This window comes from Strigops habroptila, chromosome 7, assembly GCF_004027225.2.
Source record: "Strigops habroptila isolate Jane chromosome 7, bStrHab1.2.pri, whole genome shotgun sequence".
Taxonomy (NCBI): domain Eukaryota; kingdom Metazoa; phylum Chordata; class Aves; order Psittaciformes; family Psittacidae; genus Strigops; species Strigops habroptila.
The window spans coordinates 34,606,729-34,619,390 of record NC_044283.2 but is presented as its reverse complement, the minus strand read 5'-3'; the positions used below and the strand labels follow the sequence as shown (position 1 = coordinate 34,619,390).

General features: G+C 41.9%; 2 protein-coding genes across 3 annotated transcripts in view; one reads left to right on the top strand and one right to left on the bottom strand.

Moving 5' to 3' along the window:
- The window catches only part of DCTD (dCMP deaminase), a 59,048-nt gene extending 55,306 nt beyond the window's left edge, over positions 1-3,742 (bottom strand). The window contains exons 1-2 of one of the 2 annotated variants that reach the window (XM_030493130.1): positions 3,713-3,742; positions 2,401-2,547 (exon numbers count right to left, since the gene is read on the bottom strand). The gene's annotated coding sequence lies outside the window, so the exon portion shown is untranslated. Of the gene's footprint in view, positions 1-2,400; positions 2,548-3,199; positions 3,307-3,712 lie in introns of those variants that run through there. The other variant, XM_030493131.1, reaches the window with a different exon arrangement.
- Positions 3,406-12,662, top strand: part of WWC2 (WW and C2 domain containing 2) — a 102,021-nt gene continuing 92,764 nt past the window's right edge. The window contains exon 1 of the mRNA XM_030493126.1: positions 3,406-3,806. Within this exon, the coding sequence (XP_030348986.1) occupies positions 3,676-3,806 (131 nt within the window). The 5' untranslated portion in view covers positions 3,406-3,675. The remainder of the gene's footprint in view (positions 3,807-12,662) is intronic.

Sequence of the window (12,662 nt, the reverse complement as noted above, 5' to 3'; positions counted from 1 at the left end):
CCTTTAACTCAGTTCTTTAACTATGTACTACTTACAACATGAACTTCTCCAGACTGGTTAAACATGCATGTACAAAGCAAGAGAGGAACAATTAGCTCCCTTTCATGGAACATATGTTGTTATTTATCATTCTTATTGATAAATACTTAAGTCATGCCATAGCTACATTGTTCTATGCTTTTGGACAGCTTCTTCATATGCACCCTTCTGTGTTTTGAATAAAGCATGCTTACATCTTCTGAACTATGCTGTCTTATGCAATTAAGCCAAACAATCTGTGGTATGCTGTCAGCTGACAATGTCAGCACAACATGCTAGGCAGGTTACCACTTGAGATGTAGGAGAGATACTTGAAAAACTACTTTTAGTTAGAATTTGTAGCATTTTTTAAGCTAAAAAGAATCATCACGAACATCTGTTCTGGTTTCCTATATTACACATATGAAAACATATTAAAGGATAGTGGAAGAAACTGTCTTCTACCAAATTTGCTCTTTTCCAAATTGCAAAAGAGCAAGAAGCAAGAGGATAATTGGATTCTCTTTTGTACAACAGCAGTCCTTAAAAAAGCTAAATATTCTCACTGGTAATATTAAAGGTCTGGCATTTTTTTTTACACAAAGATTACCTACTTTTTGTGAGTCTGAATTCAAATATTGCCATTTCTAAGCAGTCCTAGACTGGCATTCCAGACTGTAGACTCTAACTATAAATACAAACACAATGAAGTACTCAATGGAAAATGGAGGGAGGAAGGGGAGAGCCTAGTGCTTACCATGTAACAGCTTATATTTAAGCATAAGCACATCTGTATATGCACACACAAACATATACATAGAAATTAGACAATTATACAATGATCTTAGTATATTTATTTTCAAAATTCAGAACTGCAATTTCCATTTATTTATGCAAATGAAAACATTGATGTTTTCTGATGCGTTTTACCCTGGTAAAGATGGCTATAGATCAGATCCACATCCCTATCCATGTGGATCTCATCTGACCAATAATCGAAGATGTGATTCTTTGGTGCCTTGGTGGTGACACAAAACAGGAATTAGGTATTAACTCAGGTGCCATAATTAACTTCAGGGGAAGTGTTGACATAAATGAGTTTTCAGTTTTGTCTTGGTATTACAGATTTTCTAATCTCACGCTTTCTTTTGTGTGGATTATTTAGAGAGTAAGAGCATAGGAGTGCTGCTGTATCACAGGCCTGCTTTCTCAGGATGAAAAAGGCTGTATTATTTATAAAAGCTCCTTGTTAATGCCAAAGAGAAGTAACTATATCGCCTATAGTTTTTTTATCAACTTATATAACAAAATGTCTCACTGATAATGCAAACTGAGCTTTAAAAGGGAAAAGGAAATCCAGTTTATCCTGTCCCACAACTGCCACATGTACTTTCTCACTGTAAGATGTCACCTATAAACCAGTTTATAAAACTGAGAAGACTATTTAAAAGAACAAAAATGTAAGTGCACAGAAAAAGTGCTTTTTTACACTGATGGAAAATAAGACTGGACTTTATAAACCAACCACCTCACTGAAACTTAATATTCTCAATGAAAATAAATGAGTCTGTCAGTTTAATAGGCAATGACTCTGTTGTTTTCCCTAAGTAGCTGAATTCTTACAGATACCCAGAAGTTAGGACAATTCAGTTTTTCCTCCACTGTTAACTACTAGAGCCTTCATGAATGTAGTTCCAGTGCACACTACCTCAAAACAACAGATGTGAAAATAAAATCTTCAAGATAGTCTGGAGCTCAACATACAGGTATTTTGGGGAGGCATACGAGCCATTTGCAGAGACAATCTTACAGAATAGAATAAGTAAAATGACAAAAATAATAAAGGTCTTAGTTCTACCAGATTGTGAAAATAGCTAAATTAAAATCATACCTTGCTGGTAATTTTTTCTATTTAGGAGCAGACCCAACAGCAGGACTTAGACACCTGTAAATTAGTTACTGCAATACCTGTCAGATATGCCTCTGAAGTGCAATCCAAAAACTTGTTATGCATTGAACAAGTCTAGTACTTAATAAGTGTAAATTGTCTAAGACAAGTAACTCACAGAGCTGAATGCTAAAGACAGCTAGAACAGAGTAGATAAACAGATTAATAAATAAATAAAAGGAACAACTCTGGGTCCCAGGTTTCCCAGGAAGATTTTGTTACTTTAAACCAGTAACTTCAAGTGAAAAGAAATAAAACATTCTAGGAAACAGGGACCAAAATTTAGGTTACCTCAGATTCCTAGCCGCTAAACCAAAGTCATATTCCCCCATAGGTGCTCTACTTCTGGTGCCAAATCTTGGAAATCAGATACACATGCAAATTTATAGAACTCATTAAATTACCTTCTATCAGCTAAAACCATGGCAACCAACCTGGAGCAGCTTCTCCTGTAGCAAAGATGAGATAAACACCTAGTAATTCACACCTCGTTCCTATACCTCATGTGACTTAGCTACCTGCTTTTTAGGCCAGGAGAGTCCAGGGCACGAATGGTGTATGCACATTCTCCTCCAGCGCTTCTGTTAAAAAATAAATAATTAAACAAAATCAGTAAGTTTAGCTACTTCCAGGGTTAAAAAAAGATTGGGGTTTTTTTTAAGTTTTGAACTCAGGTATTTTAAATGTCAAAGTCCTTTCGGGAGCCCTCGAGCCTTGCTAGAGCGTAGGGAGAGTTGACGAGGATGCGAAGCGAGGTGAGGGGGACCTGACGGGAAGCGAAAGGAAACTCGACACCGCCTCGGCTGAGGGCTGGGAGGCAATGGCAAACTGCCTTTTCCCGGGGCACGTTCCCCGTGCCCGCAGAGCCAGCACATCCCCGCACCCACGCCGCCTGTACCACCCGACGCGGGGCAGGCAACAGGTCCGCAGACAAAAGGCTGGCCGGTCGGTCGGTCAGCGGGCCGGCAGCCCTCACGCCGGGTCGCTCCTTCCCTCGCCTCGCCTCATCCCAGCCCTTCCGCACCGCTTTCCCCTCAGGGTGATGGCGGCGGGGGGGGGGGCTCCCGCGCCCTCCCAGCTACTCGAAAAGACTGCGGGGCCGGAGTGCTTAAGCTGGGGCCGCGGGCCGTCGACGGCCGTCCCCCTCAGGTGTTTGTCTCCTACCCCCACGCCGGCCCAGCCCCTGCGCGCCGCGGGGACAGCTTGTTTGGAAGCAGGAGGGCACCCCCTCACCTCTCCCCCCTTCCCCTTGTCCTCCCGCCTGCCCTACGCGCTCGCCCGCAGGACGCTTTCCGTCCTGGATCTACGGCCGGGGCCTGTCCAGCGCGGCGGCGGGCAGCGCCGGCAGGGTTAACCCTGAGGAATGCGGCGGGAGGAATGTGCATGCAGATGAGATGGATGCTAATCTCATGCTAATGAGCGGCGGCCGCGGCCGCCTGGGGCTCAGCCGGGCTCCCCGCGCCCAGACGGCAGCTGGGCTCCGCCGGCAACCCTGACCCGGGCTGCCGCGGCGCGGGCAAGGCGGCAGCCCCGGCATGGTGGACTGAGACCCGGCCGCGGAGGAGGGCGTTCCTTGGCTTCCTTGAGTGGCCCACTGCGCGCCCCACAGCTCCCGGCCCCTTCCCCGTCCGCCCGGCTCGGGTGGGGGCTTTTCCCGCTTCCCGTCTTTCTTTCTGTCCCTATGGAGCAGTTACCCCTGCCGCCCGACCATGCCTAGGAAAGCGGGGAATGGGCAGCTCCCCTTACCCGATGGCTGGGAGGAGGCGAGGGATTACGACGGCAAAGTCTTCTACATCGACCATAACACCAAGCAGACCAGCTGGATCGACCCCCGGGACAGGTGGGTGCGCGGGCAGGGAAGTGGCGAGGCCCGGGGCGGCCTCGGCGCATCGCTGCTGAGGCCCTCGCCGCCGCGGCGGGACGGGGTGGGGGGTGCGCCGGAGGGTTCCCCTGTCGGGACGGGGGGCGAGCAGGAGAACTCCCTGCATGCAGCCGCGCCCCCCTTCCCATCGGCATCGGTACAGCCTGTTTTTAAGACAGCTCCGTGAGTTGACTGGCGGGGGACGGACACCTGTAGAGCTCTTCCCGGAGGCGGCGGGGGTCGCTGGGTTTGGCGTGTTCCCGACAGGTACCGAAGTTTGCGACTCCCTCCCAAACCCGAGGCGCTGGCTTTTCGCCATCCCTCTCCCCCGGGCGCCGCGGAGTGGGGCCGCCTCCCTCCTGGCTGGCGGAGCATCTCGGACGCCTATCCCTCCCCGGTGGGCCCCCCCGGCCCCGGGGCCCGCCTGGGCTGTGGCCGTCCCGTCCCGGCCGTCCGGAGAGGTGCGCGCTGCTGGCCGAGAAGGAGCTGGGGCTGCGGGAGGCCTCGTGTGCTCGCTAGGCCTCAGTGAGCCCAAACCCTCTCAGCTCCCCGCCAGCCGCAGCCCGGGGTGTTTGCTGCCCTTTGCAGGTCTGAGCGCTGTAAATCGGCAAGCCTCCTTTGAAAAGTATTCGGTGGGCGAGGTGTGGTACCGGCTCAAAGGCTGCTCGCCCAGGACACACCAGGGCAGGTCTTACCGCCGGGGAGGGATCCTGGCTGTCAGGATAGGCTTCAGTGGCTGTTTTAAAAGCAGGGTGATAGATGCCAAACATACCTACCGTAAAACGTCTGTTTTACCCAAAGCGGTCCTGAAAAGTAATTAAACCCTGAAACTTTGTGCATATTATGAAATGCAGTGTTGCTGTTCAAAACAGTATGGTCTAATTGTCAAAAACTCTTAAAAGGCATTATAAATTTATAGGATAAGCTGCACTGAATTATAGATGAAGGCCTTAGTTTATGTTTCTCTGGTGAAATTAGAAAAGGTAGTTGCAATGAAGCTTGCTGGCTGTAAGTTGCATAAGGAAACTTTTGACAATCATCATACGCTGTGTTAGGCCTACTTCTCTGTTCTAGTTGCTGTAACAGCAAATTCCGGTAGTGGCAAACTTAATATGTAAATTCTTTTGTACTTGAAAACATGTTAAACACAATGTAAATATTAGTGAGGTGGTAAGGTATACAGGGCACTTATTTATTATGTCTAGCCTTCTCAGGTGATTGAGTTTTGTTGGGTTTTTTTTTTTACTGTAAACAATATTTTTTTCCTCTGTTTACTGTCTCTAGAAATAGCAGATTTGAAGTTTTGTTTAGTTTTAGACTTTTAGTGTGTTTGCAAAGCAGAATACAGGATGGTATAATATTCATTATAATACCACCCCAAAATTTTACCAGTTTAAAATTTTGTTTCTACACATTCTGTAGTCTTGAAAAGTTCAACAGTATGCACATTTGGTGGTAAAATTTGAGTTTTCATTCATTAACACAATAGACAGCTAAGTGAGTAACACTTGCACATTTGCCATCCTATAGGATAAATATTGTTTCATTAATATCTTGATTACAGATGAAAGAAATCAAGCCCTCAGACTTTAAATAATGTGTAATGAGAACTAAGGAGGTAAAGACCTTTTTCAGAAAGAGTGGAGTTTGAAATAATTGTTAACCTGTGTCAGTCATGCAAAACAAACAGAGGGATTTTGCCCTAGGTGCTTAGGAGAATCCATGCTCAACTGTGAAGCTGAATTGCCTGCACAGAAGAGAGGCTGACAAGCCCATTTAATATGCAGCTTACAGTATTTGTATTTACAATATCCATATTTACAGTTTGTGTTTATATCGGTGACCTGGCTTGGAAAAGTGAGTAAGAAATGCATGAAAGTCCTGTGATGAGTTTGCTCTAGATTCCATTGTGTCTTCTAGGAATTTAGAAAATGTATGTTCAGAAACCATACAGGATGCAATTAGGGCTTGCTGTCAGAAAAGGGATTTTCCAAGTTTGTCAATACAGTAAAATCTGGGTTCATGCTGGTTTTAAAACTTATCTTAAATTGTCAAAATTAAGATAATGAAAGCACATTCCCTTGCTGGATGATAACTTCAGGACTTTCTTTTTTTCAACTATTTTCGCTGATGGAGGTCATAAATTTTTCATAATGTACTTGTGCAATATTAGAGTACATGGTAAATCTTGCATTGGTAAAGCAAGTGTAGAATACATAAGTTTGTATGGACAGTATTCCTTGTGCTGTTGTTACACTGCAAACCCTAGCTGATTCCATACAAATACTGAAGACCAGTGCTGTGAGACATCAGCCATATGTCTGTGAGTTGCCAGGTGTATTTGAGCACCATTACGAACTTCTTTGTTACTGGTTTAAAATATTCATGTCTAGGAATAAGCTGGCAGTTGAAAATGCCATATTTCAAAGCTGCTTGGAAAATTTTGTGGTGGTTTTGTTTTGCTTGTTTATTTTTTTAAATATAGTGATGCTTTTTCTCATGCTTTTCTAGGCTGTTCTCATAGTACACGTATTCGTTACTGCTTATGTGGTGAAGGTCTGTTAATATAATGATAGCTTTGTGTACAGCTGTGAAAAAAACCTTCAGCTTCGAGCTTGGGGCTCAGTTTTCAGATTTGCCCACTTCATTTATCTGAGTAATCCCATTGACAGTAGAGAATCTCACAGTTGTAAGGGCAAGAGTGACATGGCTTGTTGTGTTTTAGGAGTGTTGTGGAAGAGCAGGGGGTTTTAATGTTTTGCACTATTCATCAGTGATTTTTCTCTCCAAACACTTAGGATACTGTGTTGATTTGTTTTGAAGACTGGTGGCCCAAAAGAGAGGGCGTTTTAAGATACCAAGCATGAGAAAGAGAAACATAAAGGCAAGATATGTGGGGGTGGTTGTAACATTTTCACTTGCTATATATACAGGTGTTATTTCTTTGTTTATGACTTCTCCAAGATACAGCAAACTGAGAACTTGCTGATCTTTAGAGTACTTCTGAAACTGATTTATTGTAAGAAGGATGATAGCCCAAAATACAAATTGTATCCTGCTACTACTTGACAAAGTTATAGAGAGACTGAAGAGGATGAGCCAGATGAAAAGGTGAGAAGGGGTTAGAGGAATTCATACTCCTCTTTGAAGTCCCCTTGAAACTCTCTCAAGTTCCTGCGATACTGAGTTACAGTAAGGTGTTGATGTGTTTTGTTTTTTTTTCTTGATAGACATTTAAGAAGGGCTTGGGGTAGAGACAGAAATGTGAAAAGGAAGAGTTTTTTTGGGTTTGGGGTTTTTTTTTCAGTCATTCAACACATTATAAGTAGGCCTCTGTTCGTTTTATTCCTTGGTGTAGAGCACCAAGGAGGAGTGGAATAGGAGATAGGAATGTCAGTATCCTCAAATCTTCAGCAGCTGGATGACATTTAGGCTTTGTCACCAGGAATGCAGGGCTTCTCATATCTTGCTTTCTAAAGAGTAAATTGTCCATGCTCCACTGCTGATCACCACTGACTCAAAACAGGTATCTTTTGTTTTTATAGCTTGCCTAAAATGAGTTCCACATCACAAATTCTGAAGCTGCAAGTGGTCTTTATTTAATGTTTGTCTGCACTCCTGTAAGAGTGGTAAGGAGTGAGCTGCTATGAAAACAAAACTGTCCTTTCTTTCTGCCCCCTTTTCACTTCTCATGAGGAGAAAAATCTGTTTAAAATATATTTGTACATTTGAAATAGTTCATAGTACACTTTTACTAGAATTTTTCTAGAGTACTTGCTAACTATATAACCAAGAAAGTGCTTGAGAAACATCAGATGTGCAGAAACTAGAGAACTTCACAAGAGATTGTGAGTCTTCTTTGTGTCAGTGTGGAGAGGGATTGCAGTTTCCATTGCTGTTTTCATCTGGCGGAGAGGTGAAAACACTACAATTTTTATCATGGAATTCTGAAACTTCTGCAAGATTTGTCTGAATTAAAATATTTATTAGGTTTCAGCAGTTAAACCTTGCAGTGCACTTTTCCCTCAAAAAAGAAAGGCACTTTGTTCCTTCCTTTTTTTCCTGGAACTTGGTTTCTCTTGTCCTATGAACAGCAGAGGCTGTGAAGAGGGAAGATACTGAGGTTGAAGTTACTTGAGTAGGGGGACTTTCATCCTGCCTCTTTCCCGGGCATTATGCTAGCTCACAGGTGCGTGGTAGAACTCCAGTCACAGTGGAGACTTGGACAAATAGGAGGCACATAAGATACTGTTCTGGTAAAAGTTAAAGGTAGCAAATAAGAGGCAAGCAGAAAAGGAAATAGCATGATGGGAGGTCGTCAGAGACTGGAAAACACATTTGGATCTCTTTCTTTTTTCTTTTTTTTTTTTTTCATGAAGGTAAGCTGTGTTGCCACAGATGAGTAGAATAACTTTTACTATCTGAAGTGTCTGGTGTCTGAGGCAAGTACAGTTCTGTGTGAAAGTGGTGATTGCAGGTAAAATAGGAAAAAATTCTGAAATGTTTAAACTTCTGGGTGGGTGGGAGGGAACTAAATTTAGGTAAGACATAGGAGTATGGTTAGTCTGTCCTTTGAAGAATAGTGATGGTAAATTGAAGTGTTAGTCCTTATATTTTGAAAAGAATGGATCTTAATTCTGTTTTAAGTGCAAATTTTACCATAGCTGATTTAAGGTACAACTAGAGCAACTACCTGATAAATCTCTTCTTTAGGCTGCTGCTTGCTAAGAATGAATTTAATGGCAAACCATCACAGAAAGATTCCTTTTCTCATACCTCTCATACCCCTTCTGTTTTCCCTTGCATCTCCCTTGTTTGCTGATAGCTGAGGAGGCAGTGGGGCTTCTATGGTTTGGGTGGCTTGAAGACTGATTGCCTCAACATACCTTATGAAATTCTAACCCTAATAAGGAATAGTTACCTAAGTATTTTGGAAAATCAGGAGAGGATCGTTTGATGACACTTCAAGGTGTACAACTTGAAATAATCCTGTAGCGAGATAGGACAATTATTTCCCCCTCCCTCGCTCCCTCCAAGTATCTTTTTCTGCCTTATTTCATCCTGTAGTATCATTTGCTGTTTTTTATCTGAATTCCAGATAATTTGTTCCTGTCTCCTTGTCTGCTCAGGAATGTGCATATTCCTTGTGAAACTGTCTGGTATCTCATTCTGGTTTCAGTGACAGGTTGGGAACTGCTTTTACTTAATTGATGTATATTTATTCAAAATAAAACCCGTGATGCAAGTACTGAACTTGCAATGAGAGACTAGCTGTGTCTGAACTTCTGACACCATTTGTTTATCCAGTGTAAAGTAGAATTCTAATATTACAGTGCTAATATAGCTGTGATAGCATCAGACAGTGTTAAAATACATAGCGATTGTGTTTGTGGGGTTTTTAACCAGTCTGTCATTGGCTTGGGGCTATGTGTTGTTGATTTTAGCATTAGTGAAAATGGCTGTGGTAACTGAGATAATGCTTCTATTCTTTATTTTTCTGGGAGTGATAAGACTGTTCTGTATCTTTCACCTCAGAGCATGTGAAGTTAAGTCAGGAAATGCTACAGAGTATTTGCTTATGTGTGCAAAGTATGTACAACTCTGGTTAAAGCCAAGGACTGTGACCTGGTATGTAAAGTGGAGCAAGTGATCTAGACTGTGGTTTATTCAGGCCTATGTTTGTAGTACTTGTCTACTGGAGCTATTTTGGTAGAACCTATCTTGGCTTACAAGATAGTATTATTGTAGTTGTCATGCACAACATAAGCCTTCATGAGAAGCTTTACACATGAAAGAAAACAGACTTTTTCTCAACTGAATGGAGCTGAGCTGTTTGCTAGAAATGTTGTCCTACTACAGTATGGTTAAATGCAGGAATACTTCAGAACTATCTTAGGTTTTCAGAGAAGGGGAACTGGCTTTACTTTGAAGCAATGGCCATGAACAAAGTTTTAATTTTTACAGGTAAGGGTCAATGTAAAGATCAAATAGGACAAGTTAATTACAACTTCAGAGATCTGTACAGATTACATTAGTAGCTCTTGTTTTTCTCCAGTTAAATAACTGTGTTCAACTCTTAAAATTCTATGTTTTGAACATTATTAATGTTGTTGGAATAAGATAAGAGGATTTCTCTACTTCCACTTACTAGTATTTGTTACATCTACAGACAAGTTGAATTTTGTGAAATAGGTTTTGTTTTGGTTTTCTTGCTGCTTTTGTCTTTTTAGCCTAGAAAAATCTTATAGGTATTTGAGATCTCACACTTCTATATCACACAGATGACTATAAACTAGAAGAATACTCATAGAACTAATGGAAAAGATTGAAAAAGGACAAATATACAGTAATATTTCCATGGTGACATCTTTTCAGAAAGGCACAAACAGAAAAAATGCCAAGATTCCACAACTGTTGTGCTGGCATGTGTGAATTCTTACTGCAGCAACCTGCAAGGAACTGGAAAAGGATTGCAGAGGGTCTGGACTGTCATGGTTCTGTTTACTTGTCCCTCTCTGCCACTAAATAGTAAACTGAACCCAGAAGGTGATTTGGCTAAATGAACCCACTTGTTTTTAGGGTTGTTCTCCATTGGAATCAGCTGCTTCTTGTCTCACTGAATGGATGCTAGTGCTGGTGTGAGGCAGAAGGCGAGTCCAGACATGGAAGCAAAAGGGAGAGTGATGATGTAGAAATCGAGACGCAGCTTAATCCTAGCTACCGTGGAACTGTCATGTTAGGTGTTTATTTCTTTTGTTGGCTTTCTCCATTGTTTTCTTGTGTGTGTCTTTGTGTTCACCTTTGCATTGCAGTGAATCAGCAGTACAGCTGTTCCAGCCATCTTGATCCTAAACATGTTTTCTGACACCAGGAAACCTTTATGGTGTTGCAGACTTCTTACTTTTAAAATGTTTATTACTGTGAAGCTCTTGTTCCAGAGAAATTTCATCATTGCACAGTTGCAGAATTAGATCCTGTTTTCAAGTAATGTGCTGCTGTTTACAGTATGCTTATGAGTAGCTAATTTCTGCCATCTATGAAAGTAGATCAGAAATTCTTTGGTGCAGGTTTTTTCTTCAACTATTCATAAAACACGTTTTAGACTCTGCTGGGAAGTGTCTCACCAGAATGATGGTGTAATTCAATACTTTGACTGTTTTATTGTCTGAAACAAACTGAAGCCATTTGTCTTCATGTATTTGAGGGAGTCATCTGTATGGACAAATCGACTTGTCCTTCATTTGAAAGAAGATGTTAGTGGCTGAAAGAGGGAGTGATACAGTAGTTATGTTTTCCCTTTTGTATTGATGCAGTATTTAGTAGGGTTTTGCTTTGTAGATGTAGGGTTTGGGTTTTTTTAAATTGCACATTTTGAGTGTTGCTCAATAGTGTTGCTCTTCACAGTGACTTTATTTGCAAAACCGTTAGTGATGGTGAAGTTCCTACCTGATGAAGTCGATCTCTGGCCCTTGTTTTGAAAAGGTTAATGAAAGGGCTTCTTGGGGGAGAGATTGCTTGCTTTCCACTTCACTTCCCCCCCACCCCCCCTTTGTTTGTACTTTTTATTTAAGGCTAATTTGCTTTTGGATTCTTTTTGGTTGGTTAGGACTTCCAGGCTAGAGGCAGTCTGTCAGTGGTATGAATGCATTCTGTCAACTAAAACAATCATTTGCATCTCATAGAACAAGATCAGATACTATCCTTTGAACTTGGATGCTGTTTGTACTTGAAGAAAGACAACTTTATCTCATCAAACCTGATACATATTGTATTTAAAGTACTTGTTTGGGTATGTAAAGATGTATTGTTTTAGGACAGCAAACTCAAATTTCTGCATAGTCTTGGTGTGTGCTATACAATATTGTATGTTGGACCAGCTTTGCTATGTCTATGCTTTTTCTCAGTTCATTAACACAAACTTCAGTCTTTATTTGAAAAACAAAAAGGACAACCATACTGGGATGCCTTCCATAATATCCTGTTTGTTCTGATAATCAGGCTTTAAGCATCTAGAAATACCAAACTTTTTTACTTTTAGAGGAAAAGATCTAGAAGAATCTGTATTTTAACTAAATTGTGCTAGAACACTTTCTTTCTATTGGCAGCTTTCTTGTGTCGTTAATGAAGGAACAGTACTTTACAAGCCCGTTGTTTCTTTTTAAAGTACTTTCAAGTGCTAAACTGTAGTCTTGTCCAGATAAGCATATCTTACTGCCTACAGATCTGACCTGTGAAGAATTTCTACTCTGATTCAGTGCATAGCCCTTTGCTCTTAAGAGCTTACCTCCCTCATAGAGCTGGGAATGTCTGACAAAGGTGTGGGTATTTTTATTATGAGGCAGATGAACTTTTGATATTCTGCAGATTGTGTATGAGCACATCATGCCATATGGCAGTAAGTATGCCCAATGCATGATCTTAGTGTGGCATATGTCTTAGTAGCATCTTGTCAAGTAACAGGATTTGACCAAAGCACAGGTGTCCTCTGTCATATAGCTGCATGGCAGTGTTTTTATTGGGATCACACCGTGGAGGAACAATTCTGGTTGCTTCTGCCTGTCAATGTCTGGGACACTTCTGATCATTGGAGGATAGAGTGATTTGCTATATGTTTTTTTTAACACTTCCAGAAGAGAAGGTATGGCCCCCTTCAGCTGAAAAAGTGGGCATTTTAACCTTGCTCATTGTCTGTGATGGATTGCAGAAAATTGTCAGGGAAAGACATTTATTTGTTTCTGATGAGGAAACAGCGGGGTGGGTTTTTTCCTTTGTTTAATACCGTCAATTGTTAAACTGTAGTCTAGTCCAGAAATGCCTGTCTCATGGCCTGATGAT